The sequence below is a fragment of the Durio zibethinus genome, chromosome 7 (assembly GCF_047325235.1).
Source record: "Durio zibethinus cultivar Kanyao isolate XHJ-2024 chromosome 7, ASM4732523v1, whole genome shotgun sequence".
In the NCBI taxonomy this organism is placed as follows: Eukaryota; Viridiplantae; Streptophyta; class Magnoliopsida; order Malvales; family Malvaceae; genus Durio; species Durio zibethinus.
The window spans coordinates 24339587-24352658 of NC_143168.1; the positions used below are offsets into that span (position 1 = coordinate 24339587).

Genomic DNA, 13072 nt, shown 5'->3' on the forward strand with positions numbered 1-13072 from the left:
ATTTTTTTTTTTTGTAATTATTTTTTCAAATAATTTAGAAAATGATTAATATGGGGTATGATTGGGTTTACACCATCTCAATTGTTTTGTAATTTATAAAAGTTGTCATTAAATTTTTAAAAAAATGACAAAAACATCAGGCCATCAATTATAATATACCGACAACAAAGGAAGAGGTGGGTACATGTGTAGCATATTCTGACGAAAATTTAATCTGTCAGATAGGAAAATTGGTGGGCGGTGAATTTAATTTATACGGATTCATGATTAATCTATGGATTTGATAAATTTGTGAATATTAATTGAAAAGTTTACTTTTGATTGTTGGACTAAACAATGGTTAAAAAAAATTATAAAATTTTATAGTTTTACATTGATGTTAGTGATGTATCTCATTTTTATATTTAATGCATTATTTTTGTTAAATTTTAAAAATAATATATTAATTATATTATATTTTTTATATTTCACTCTGACCCATATCGGTAGACACAAATTATATTTTAGAGAACAGGGTCAATTCGAAATAATTTTTTATACTAGTATGTGTTAAAGGGGAATGTACCCGAGAATCTTGGTTAGTGGTCGTGGTGGTAGTCAGCCGTTGCGTGCGTAGAGGTTGACTGTACCCTCGCCTTGATCTTTGATTCTGTGCTGCCTAGAGATTCAAATATTCTTTGTTTTTTTCTTTTTTTGGAGTGTTTGACGATTTTGACGGGCCTACAAAGTTCTTTTTATGGTAAATCGGATGATTCTAAATTGGATGGATCCCGATTCTATAATGGTATATTATAATTATCTAAAATTTATATAGTTTATATTTATAAGTGATAGATTTTTATATAATTTTTTATTTTAATTAGATAATTATAATATTTATATAACTAAAAAGTATTCCGAATGTGCTGATGGCTTGATAAATATTTGTTATAATGCGCTGCTTTTTAAGTTTTCTTTGTCTTGGGTTGCTGTATTCTAAGCCTTGTATGTGTGGAACTTTGAATTTTAAGTTTAACATTTTTATATTTGGAAGTTACTATTAATTTCAAGAGAATTTATGATTGTTTTGACAATCCTACTTTTCATTGCTTCAGAGCAAACATTAATAGTCATTTCATCTTGGTTAACAATTATGTATATATATACTATTATTATATATATATATTATAATAAAATATACATTCAAAATTTTTATTAATAATTTTTTATCACATTATTTTTATAGCATATTTCAAGTTATTTCTATAAGCGTCTATCATACAGACATTTATTTATCATTTTATTAGATCTTGAAGAAAATAAATCCTACACCATACACTAGAACACTAGAAACAAATCATTATCAAGAGAATGAAAAAAATTTGTCATCAATAATCAGTTAATGATTACTTATTACTGTTTATTTGCTATGATAGCATATAACACTTTTAAAATAGTTATCTATCTTGATTATGCATAAACTTCGCAATAATAAGTTATAGTTACAAATTAAGTATTTTATTACAGTTTTTGTTTAACAACTATTTTTTTTAGGAATTTTGTAACTTTAAAATGTACATCTAACATTTTCTATTTAATTTTATAATAACTTTTTTTTGCCAATTATTTAAACAAAGCTTTGTGCACTTAACAATACTAACTTATATTAAATTATTGTAAATTATAATTCAATCAAATATTAATTAAAAAAGTTATTAAAAATTAATTTAATACATAGAGCAAAGCTAGAATCCAATACTAGTTATAATAATAATAATAAAAAAAGAGTTTCTATTTGCATCTCATTTTTTTCTCTTTACACCCCATTATTAATTATGAGAACATATCACCTACAATCATTGAAATATAATTAATCAATCATAATTCAGAATTGTGATTGATCTATTAAAATTTTATGTAGAAACCATACTTATAAGTGATGGACCATAATATAATTTTTTTTATTATGATTGAATAATTGTAAGATTGTAGTAAAAATAATTGTAAATGATATGTTCCCACTAATTATACCAAAAACTCAAAAGTTAAAATCTATTTTTTACTCATTATACCTGTCACCTGTCACCCTTCCTCTGGCACCCTCACAGCCTTTGCACTCTCAAACCATTTCCTTTTCAACATTTCACCATAATCTTTCAAACTCTAACCTAAAAATCAATCAAATCACTAAGTTTCCGAGTTAATTAAGTCACTAAGCTTGAATAAAAAGGTAATCTATCTTTCATTTTGTTTGATTTTGGTTAAGTTATCTTTGATTTTGTTAAATTTTGGTTGAATATTATGCATGAGATTATAGGTTCCTAATATACATTTTTGAAAGTTTTTGAAAGCTTCTAGATTTAAAAGCATTAAGCAATGCAAATCCAAAACTTTTTAAAAGCTTTTGGATTTGCATTTCTGAAAACTTTCAAAAATTTTCAGATTTATAAATTCAAACTCCTAAAACACCCTAAATCTCAAACCTTTAAATCTTAAACCCTAATTCCATATCTCAACCCATAAACCATAAACCCCATTTCCTAAACCCTAAACCATTGTATTCTATACAAAATTATTAAATTGTTAAATTAAGTGTTTGATATTTTATTTTATGTGACAACATATATGCCACAAACTAGAAGAGGTGGTGTTGCTAGAGGTTGGGGTAGTAATGTATCGACCCTAACCTTCTAAAGGATTGGAGGCGTCTAATTGCTTTTAAGAAGAGACGATGACTAGGACTAGAAGAAATGTTGATGAGTTGGTTGTTAGCCCATCAGAGGATAATATTGTTGTAGAGAAGTTACCTTTTATCTACCAATGGTTTGTTCTTTTTTTTAGAGGACCGAAAAATACTTCTATCCTTCAAAGCTTCAAGTGTCTTGTTGTAGCCAATGTGTGGAATAGCTAGATAATCAATCTAATCACGATTATGCTTATGCTTTATTCTTATTACATAATATTTGTAAAGTTAATAACTAATTTCTATTTGTTATTGTTGTTGTTATGAGTAAGATCTGTTAAAATCGATAAAACTATTGGCCAAAGTTACAATACTAGCCTTTAAAATGCTTTTTGACAACAATTCCATTCCAATGTAATTTAATCTAGGTGGGCGTCTTTGATCAAGTGCACCAAATGTTTGGTTAATAATATGATATTGTTGACATTTTATGAAAATTGGTAGTTTGAGATGAACACATTTCATTTTTCATTCAGTGAACTGATAATCACACTAGATGACACATTCGCCATTCTCGACATACTTGCCATAGGAGCTATGGTTTCATTTCAACTATGTTGATCATGAACTGAGACTCAAGTTCCAAACTTGCACAGCTTTAAGACATGAAAATGGTCTCATTCATGTCCCAAATCAGCCTAACACAAGAAATGATGCACAGATACTCTAGACTGCGAGGCCTGGTCACCTAATATGCTGCAAAACGAAAATGCACAGCAAGTGCTAAAGAAAGGCTAACAAAAGAACAACAGAAAGTTTGAGGTAAGAGTAAGGATGTTATTATTTACTAGTTCTGATCTCTGTCTCTCGTGTACATGAGGGTGAGAGACTCTTTATTTATAGCTGAGTCCCCCTTACAATTAGTTTCAAGATACATACTTAAACTCTAGGAATTACAATAATTTAAATTTCATGATTTTGGGAGATGAGATACAATCCCTAATTCTAAGGGATATGATACTGCAACATATCAATATTTTTGATCCAATCTGAGTGAGAATAGACCAAATACGAATGCGACTAACATACTGGATAAAATTTACTAAGCATTTTTTAATTTAATTTTATAACTTTCACAACCTTTTGGGAGTAAAATCTAGTTTATGTCAACTTTTGGAACAACTTACATTACATATGAAGAATTGAGACACATACAAGAGAAAAACTTCCTGTTATTTTCGATATACAAAACTTATTATATATGAAGCAACTCAAAACTGCACCACCATACGGTAGTGATAGGTGGTAGACTTTTCTGAACTAGATATTTAGCTTGGTCGGAGCCCAAACCTTAGACCAAACTTCATTTTAAGAAAAACAAGTCATAAGCAGGAGGGAGAAAATGAAGAACGTGATTTTCTATATACATTGACAGATAAACATTTGGTTTTAAAAAAATAAAAAATTCCTGCAGAAACAAATGAAGAATTCTATACCTGGCCAAAATAAGGATTTTTATGTGTTTGCGTGATTTCTACAGCTTCAACTTTCTGCATCGTTTAGGATTTGATATGAAAAATCAAATAGCTCAAAATGCAGCTGTTGCCCAAGCAAGTATATTATGGTACAACCACCCCAAGCAACTGAATCACCTAGCATATCATGATTATTTGGCTGTAAATGAACACACTGTCCCAGATATCCCTACAGTTCAAGAAGCAGAAAATGTCAGTAATAGCGGAAGATATACAAAATCATGCGTTCCAGGGTGAAAAAGGTGTAAAATTACGAGTTCATGCAACTCTGTGAGGGTGGGCGTACCATTCCGCACTTCAAACATTTTGGCCAAGCCATTAAACTAGAAGTTGAAGCTCAGTGCTTAAACTGCTGGAATAAATAGCAATCAATAAATGGAACAAACTCTTGTCCAGACATGGAAGCACTGATAATTTGTATCATTAATGTTTTAAAATAAAAAATGAATAAAACTAATGTAATATAAATGTAAGGTTATTCGACAAAACAATGGTTGCACTTTTCATATTTCATAAGATGGTTGCTAATTTTTTTAACCACTAGAATGATCCTTTTATTTTCTTCAAATTTTCCTCTTTTATATTTTTCTTTTATTTAATACTTGAGACTGTCCCGAATTAAAATCTAATCATTGAAATTAATATTTTAATATTAAATTTTAAAAAATTACAAAAAAAAAAACACACTCATTAAAAGGGCCATTAAGGACATTTCAGTTGATGTTATCATAGAAGTGAGACACCAAAGTAGTTATGATTTGTTAGGATTTGTTTGGCTCAGTTTATTTTTATATAATGACTTCATATTTTCTTCATTTCGTTCCTCCGCTTTTCTCTCTCTTTTTGTTAGTAATACTTTCGAAACAAATTAGTATGATCTTAGCTAGCTTTGAGGTCAAGCATGAACAAGATTTCTTTTCCACTAATGAAAATGGGCTGCCACTATAATTGAAGCAAAAACAAAGAATTTACCAATAACAGCTTGGTTGACTTCAGAATTAGCTGAGACCATGATTTCAATGTAGATTTACAGACAAAAAATATTTGCTTGGATTGGCAAGTAGAGTCAGTGGGAAAAAAATACAACTATGAAGAAAAAATTGAAAAAATTTACAGTTAGATTACGCTCTGAGTTTTGCAGCACTGGAAATGGTGGCTGGCCACAAAGCCAACTAAGAAAATGCTTATTTGTGATGCTAGTTAGAACTATGTAACATGCAGATAGGATAATATACCTGCTGCTATGATGGTGGTGAAGATGATGTTGCTGTTGATGATGATGATGATGCATCGCCACCAGGAGTGTCGACCTTCTGTCTGGCAGAAATAACTCTGTCAAGGGTATGGTCAGGGACCGCAATTCCAGTAGCCTCCAGGTCTGCAACAATTGCAATGGCTGCGTCTAGTTCCCCAAGGTCAAGGCATAATGAGATTACTTCATCATAGAGGGGACTGCATAGAAGAAACAGAATTAGATGGAAAGCTAATCTAAATGAAACAAACCATGTAATACAGTCACATCAAAGTGGTTTGAAAAATCTGACAGAGATCTGAGTCAGCCATTTGAGCAGAGCTTAATTAGTAGTACTATCCAGGAACCAAAAATTGGCAAAATTGTTGAAGTTGTATTCCAGTAATATGTACAAAATATAATGTCAGCAAGTGTTTTACTAGGAACAATAATGACTCAGCTCAAGGTTGAATCGAGTTTCATCCTTAGGATCTTTAAATAAACAAGTTTGAAAGTCAATTCAAGAACTGAACAGCTTATTTCCGATGGTTGTCTAACAACCACAGCACCACCGTCAGAAAATGAAAAAATGAAGGCTAATATGTAAACCGGCACATTAATTTATCAGATTAAGGAACATGGCATACCTCCCAAAGACGTAACCAAGACTGTGTGTTGTCAGCAAGATCTTCAAGAAGGCTGAAGGCATAGGAGCCTTTATAGCAGCATGCAGTATCATAGCACAATCGCCAACAGTGGGTGTTCCACCCAATTCTATGACCTGAAAATAAAAAATTATGAAATTTCATTCAGTTAATTTGAGCAAACATAGATGCCAACGCCTGGGGAAATCGTAATTATCCAGCATGGGGAAAAAATGCACCATATCAATGCAATTTCAATTGCTGCCTGATATAGAAAGCAGGAAAACTTAACCAATGGAGAAGTAAATATATTATTAGGCTGCCATGAAATGGGGGGCATCAAAGTAAGGATTTTGGTTCATAGAATAGATAGAGATGTAGATAAAAAGAGAAATAAGCACAAACTAGAAGAAGAAAATACAAGATATTACCATTGAAGACATAAGTAAGCAGTAAATAAGAACATGCCTTTTCCATTACTTGAATTGCCAACTCAACTTCCCATTCCTGTGACCATCTTCGAGGAGGTTTATTTTTAAGTTCTCTCTCCCATGTCCAACCCCAAGCATCAGCTATTGTGTACATGTCTTCTACATCAAACACCTTCCTATTTCTCAGCTCTTGAAATGCCTCAAAAATATCCAAAGGAAACCAATCCTCATCATCATCATTCTGTATCCACATGCAAAAAGAGATGTATCAATGCTCCAAGAATTCTTTTTACAAAAGTAATTTTGACCGTCAACTGCCTATCAGTTTATGTAATAGGCACAAGATGGACTTTTTGAAATCTATAGCATTTTGCAACATCTAGGGCACTTCTATAGGCCACGAGATATCAAAACAAAAATATCTTTCTTACCTCTACAAGTGCTCGAGAAGACCTTCTTCTTGATTTTTTGTATCTAGTGGTTGTTTGGTCAGAGTCTTTCAACAATTGGACTCCAATCATCTGAAGAGGCTTCTTAGCTTCAATTTCCTTATACTTGATCCTGTCTACTTCTTGGCTTTCAGTTTGTTCTACTTCTGCTTCTACTTCTACTTCTACTTCCTCCTCTTCATCAGCATCATCATCTTCAATATCCTTTCCAGCATCTTCTACAGCATTGCCATCATCCAGCTCATCATCTGCAGTTTCTGATTCACCCTCATCTATAAGCTTCACCTGATCAACTTTCAAGCCTTCTCCAAGAAAACGGCGTTTCCAAAACTCTGTATTTCCTTCTTCCAACTTAATCTGAGAAATTAGCTCATCTAACTCCTCATCAACCTACAGGAGATACACAATCAACAAAAAAAAAAACTTAAATGTACTGAAAGGCTAGAATAAAGAATTTGATATGCAAACGGTATGATTTTGTGAATAAAAAAAGATATTAGTAAATTATAACCTCTTCTTCTTCCTCTTCCACGGGAGGAACCCAAAGAGGCCGACCACGTGAGCGGTTAATTCTCCTTGCTTTTTGTACACGTTGGTAAAGAACATTTCTTGTTCCATCAGTCGGTAGACCTTGTGCTTCAAGCTCTTCCTTTAGCTCAGATACTATCATCTTACTGGCAGCCTTGGGTTTTAAAACATTCTGGTCAGGACCTTTTATTAGTTTCTTCAACCTCTCCATGACTCTCATATAATCAGATTCAGTTGCATCCCCCAGAGCTGCAAGACCTTCATTCTGCAAGGTTTTCAAAAGTTTCCGGTTGTATATCCTCCACTCCTCCAGACGTCTTTGCTTGAAGGAGGTTTCCATAGGGTTTGAATATATAAATCCAGCAGCATCAGGATCTAGAGGTGTTTTTCCGCTTCGAGGCACCCATCGCTTGCGCTCACCAGTAAGCCCACCTTCTTCAATGTACCTGGTTTCCAAAGATAATAAGTTTTTTAGAAATCAAATTAAAACCATCAATGCATCAGCCAATTTTCGATATTCCTACAAATAAGATGCAGAATAGCATCATCAAAATCAATTTATTAACAATGTAAATAGTAAAACATAATAGAAAAGTTTTGGGCAAAATAAGTTATGTGACAACATCTTAAGTGAATAATACAGAGGACATATTAATGTTGAAATGATGCACAAATGGCTCAATAAATCATTCTCTAAATATGACTGATTCACGTATAATGAAGGTAGCATTTGAGAATGAGATTTAAATTTTATTACATAAATATAACAGAAAAAATTAAATTTATTTATACTATCTATATAAACCAAGCATGTGAATGACAGATTCTATTCGTATTGTAGCCATTTGTAAATAAAGAGGGTCAAGCATTAAAGAAATTTCAAGTTTAAGTTTCAGAAAAAAATCTTCCAGTAAAGCACATAAGGCTTTATTGGAGAACTATAAATAAGTTATGAAGTTATTGAAGCAGACTTGACCGTTGATTAAAAGGCACACCTAGCTATGTAATCAATCTCATAACCAAGTTCAGCTTCTTCTTGTAGAGGTTCAATCCATGAGCTAACTAGAGAACGATATTTTCTGCTTAAAATCATAGCTCTTGGTGGAATAGGTTGGTTATCTTTGGACATAACTTGCAAAGCTTCTAGCAGTTCAACAATTCTTCCTGAACCAAGCATGAGTACAAGGTTATAAATATTAAATCTTCAATCAAGAAAGATTAACTTTAATGACATATAGAACAATAATACATAGATACCTTCTCGACATAATGCTCGAAGATACAAAGAAAGTGGATCATCGAACTTTCCTTCGCTGTGCAACACTTTTGTCCCCCCTTCAAAGTTTTTCAGTGCACGAAAATGCCGAATAGCTTCCCTTATAACACAGTACTTGGTAAAGCATTCCACTAACAGCCTGACATATTGGCATGACATCATCTATCAAGGACAAAAAGAAAAATAGTAGGAAAAAAAGCGAAGCAGTACACTATGAAAGTTACCAATTGATCAAGAGTAAAAAGTGTATGATCATAGCATTCAAGTATGCATTGCATTAGCAAAATTTAATAGAGAAGACAAATCAAAGCTGGTTTCACCTAGGGAAATGTTTCCCAGAAAAAACAAGCTAAGTGGATGAATATTTGAATCTCAGATGCTACCACGGAATTACATTCAAATAAGGCAAATAATCCGTTGTTTCCCTGTGAGAATAATAGACCAGTGGTATATTGATTTATCTACTCATATGAAGGGTAATTAGATGTGAACCCCATATTGTAAAGCTAACTTATGTTGAAGGAATTTCTCTTCCAGCAGGATATCCATCCTAAAGACAATAAAGCATATGCACCAATAAATATGCTTCAATTATTTGCAAACAACAGAAAAAGAAAAACTTTTGCTTACGCATAGGTTTTCACATTAGGCTGCAACCGCTTGTGGTCTTCAACCATCATCCCAAGTAACTCGGCCACATCTTGCACCCTGTAATTCATATCAAAATCCAATGTAATGGGGACTCCTGTTGAATATACCAATAAGTTATGTGCAACTTAAAAACCACTTAGTATCCCAACAGAAATGGAACTAAAAAAATACAACTTGATAATTATAGGCTCAAGAACCAATTCTATGCTATTTAAGTTTCCATATGAAAATGATCATTTCATGCTTATATCAGACAGCATGACTGTCAAACAAATAAATTGAAAGTTTTCAAGTATATCTGCACAAACAATGCCCCAAATAAAGAAAAGTGGTGTGGCAAGTGATGTGTTAGATAAATTACCTATCATAAGATTCAGCTCTAGTGTACGCTTGGATCACCCAATTATATGTCTCTGTGTCAGGTTTCATATATTCTGTTAAACAAATACAAAAATGTATGTTGAAGAAACCTTGAACAATTGGAGCACTTCATGTTATAAAATGTTGACAAAGCAACAAAAAGAAGTGAAATAAATGCAAACCTTCTCCATATTCCATGTTCTCAAATGTCGCAAAAGCTATTTCGGGAATCCCACAAGTGGCCTAAGCAAAGGAAACAGATGAAATTAGCAGCACTATCTAACAAACCAAGGGGGAAGGATTCTAACAAACAGAGATTAATAGAATCAATCAAGTACTTGAAGATGCTGTCACACACAGACACCATAATATTATCTCTTTCCTTTCCTAATGAGTCATCACAATCCTATTGTTTGAAGGATACAATTGACTATAGGAAGACACCATCATCACATTACGAAAACAGTTGGCTACAAACAAATGTTGTAAGTTGCATGCATCAACCAAAACACACACAGTCCAGAAAGTTCAAAACATTAATGCAACCTGCAAACCAAATCAAACGCAAAATATCGAACTCCATTTGAAGGGTCAACAAAGTAGTTCAAAATTCCATTCACATAATCAGAAAACTCACTTGCACACTAAGGAGGCAGTTGAAATGAAAAGTTGTTGCCATCCGTCCAGCAGCCTCCATTTCATAGGCAATTTCTAACGCATTAGAATGATCCCCGACTTTACAATCCTCCTCAATCATTAGATCATACAGCTCATTTGTAGCTCTCAACCCACTTTTGGCACCCTCCAAAAACACAGAGTTGGCATCTTCCAAAAACCTATTCCTTACAAGCTCCTCTGCACGGCGAAACTTCAACCACTTAGTATAAAAATTATGGACTATCCACATAAAAACTTAACTCAAGAAGTTCTATTAAGCATTGTACCAACAAGAATAATCCAAGCTTGACGAATATCGTAGTTTAACTTTTCCATTGCTGCAAGGGCATCCAAGCCTTTGGTTGCAAGGCCTTTAGACCCAAACAAACGAATCATCGAAACAAACGTTTCATAAAGAGGGTGAACACCCACACTCAATTCCCTCCTCAATGCTTGCATCTACATTTCAAATTCCCAAAGTTTTATTCAAAATAATACAAAACAAAACAAGAACCCATTTGAGTTTTTTAATCTAAGTAAACAAAATTCATTCATTTCGAATAAAACAATTGAGTTTTTAATCAAGGGAAGATAATTTTATACATTTTCCACTAAAAAGACAAATTCTTTTCATCCAAAGAATCCAAACTCATTCATTTGTATCGAAAGAGAAAAACCATTTAAGTTTTTAATACAAAGAAGCCAAATTCATTCATTTCCAAAAATAAAAAAGACCAATTTATTGCAAAATTAGAACATACCGCGCCTTCAACATCACCATTTAGTACATGAGCAACAACAAGCCCATGAAACGACCTGGGGCCCGGAGTGAGGCCAGCAGCGATCATGTCGTAAATGACATCGGAGACGCCGGAGGTGTCTCGGGACCTGGCTTTTAGCATAAGCTCTTCCATAAAGGTGAGGCGGAGCGATTTCTCGAGGGCCGACATGACAGCGTTTGGGGAAGAGAGAGTAGCATTTTCTTCGTCTTTTCTTTCTTGGGATTGGCGCTTTTTCCTTCTGGGTGATGGCTTTCTCTTTGTGGTGGAGGCGGCGGCATAGTAAACGACGGCGTTTCGGTGGCGGGAGAGAGGAAGAGCTGAAGGGAGGAGAGTGTGCGAGAAAAGGAGGGACATTTCTTTTAGGAGGGAATGGATAAGAGAGTACGAGAGAGAGGGTTCAAGGAAATAAAAGCGGATCTTCGATTTGAACGTTGAAGTCTTGAAGGGAAAGGGGCACGTGACTTGTGAAGAGAGCACGTGATTTTGAACTTTTTTTCATAAATTCTTTTTTTTTTTGGTCCTTTTGAAAGTAAAGTATTTATAATAATCTCTCATAAGAAATTGACATTAAGGAGGGTAATGTTTTTTTATTTAGAAAAATAAATATATTATGACTTGAATTATAAAATTTATCCAAACATATTATGACCCCAAGAGATAGAATGGAGTTTTTGGTTATTGTTTCTTTTAATTTATTCTTATATTATATGATTAAAAATAACATATAAAAATTATGGAATCTCATTTAAATTATATGATTTATTGATAAAATGTTATATTTTTAATTTTCATAATTAAAATTTAAATTTTGACTCTTCAAATGTAAAAAAAATCATAAAATTTCCTCTAATACACATTAATTATTATTAAATTCAAATTTCAAGCAATCATATCAATTAAAAAGATGAACTCTAAAAAAAAAATTCAAGTTAACATTTGGAATAATTTGAGACAATATCCAAATTAATTACTAAAATAAAAGCATTATCCATTACTTTCCATTAATTTAATACAGGAAAAGGAAAATACTACATATAGAAACCAAAGGCCAAAGCAAACCTACACATATATGCTTATATAAAGCAAGAGGTATGCATTTTATTTGTAGCTATGGAAGTTTTTATTTTATATTTTTACTTAAAACAAAAGATAAGCTGAAGGAGTAACATCGATCAATGGTCAAATATCTTCAACCAAACAGATGATTAGTTGTTCTTGTTGAGCTCTTGGAGAAGGAAAGTGATCTTATCAGGAGTCAAGGGCTTTTCAAAGCAATAATCCAACCCTGCCTCCATGAAAGCTTGCTTCTCATTTGGTGAGCCACACGAAGTTACACCAACGATCAAGCTATTCACCCCCATAGCTCGCAACTCCTTGGTTGCCTGTAACACAAAAAAAATAATATATAGGCAATGGAACTTTTGTTAGCTTGTAAGCCAAATGACTTTTGAAAATTATATATTTATAGATACCTCGGCACCATTCATCACCGGCATTTCCCTGTCCATCAGAATGAGATTGAAATTGGCTCCAACATGGCACAGATCAACAGCCTTTTTTCCATTTTCAACCACTTGAGCCCTCAGTCCAAAATTCTTGAGGTGCATATCATGGAGTTTTCGGATGAGAGGATCATCATCAACAACTAGTACAGTGAAGTTGTTGTTATTAACCATGTCTTCAGCTCCATCAGCCATTTTCATGCTCAATGAACTCGATGCCCCTTTTCCTAGCACCATTTTTCAAGCTGCAGCTTCTTTGAAACATTGAAAATGTTAGCCATAAGAAGTCATAAAAAAAATACACTCAACTACAAGCAATAACAAGTAAATCTCATAAAAGAAAGATATATAGCTTAATTTGACA

General features: G+C 33.0%; 2 protein-coding genes across 6 annotated transcripts; both read right to left on the reverse strand.

The window, feature by feature from the left end:
• Window positions 1-4065: 4065 nt before the first annotated feature.
• PTAC3 (plastid transcriptionally active 3) lies at window positions 4066-11614 on the reverse strand. 5 transcript variants are annotated; one of them, XR_002688657.2, is made up of 15 exons: window positions 11186-11614; window positions 10712-10883; window positions 10405-10622; window positions 9950-10010; window positions 9769-9841; window positions 9387-9464; window positions 8738-8895; window positions 8476-8644; window positions 7464-7926; window positions 6935-7342; window positions 6541-6744; window positions 6076-6209; window positions 5433-5649; window positions 4484-4546; window positions 4066-4366 (listed from the first exon to the last, which is right to left on the reverse strand). XR_002688657.2 is itself a non-coding variant. In XM_022863271.2 (14 exons), the coding sequence occupies exons 1-13, from the start codon at window positions 11558-11560 to the stop codon at window positions 5439-5441; spliced, it is 2724 nt and encodes a 907-aa protein (XP_022719006.1). In that variant the 5' UTR covers window positions 11561-11614; the 3' UTR covers window positions 4066-4366; window positions 5433-5438. The 5 variants fall into 5 exon arrangements, 3 of the variants coding, with proteins under 3 accessions (XP_022719006.1, XP_022719005.1, XP_022719009.1); XR_016343677.1 differs by having other exon boundaries at window positions 4226-4366; window positions 4484-4549; XM_022863271.2 differs by lacking the exon at window positions 4484-4546.
• Window positions 11615-12411: 797 nt separating this feature from the next.
• LOC111277647 (two-component response regulator 24-like) lies at window positions 12412-13034 on the reverse strand. The gene is made up of 2 exons (XM_022864045.2): window positions 12679-13034; window positions 12412-12588 (listed from the first exon to the last, which is right to left on the reverse strand). Exons 1-2 carry the CDS (start codon window positions 12943-12945, stop codon window positions 12412-12414), a joined length of 444 nt encoding a protein of 147 aa, XP_022719780.1. The 5' UTR covers window positions 12946-13034.
• Window positions 13035-13072: the final 38 nt, after the last annotated feature.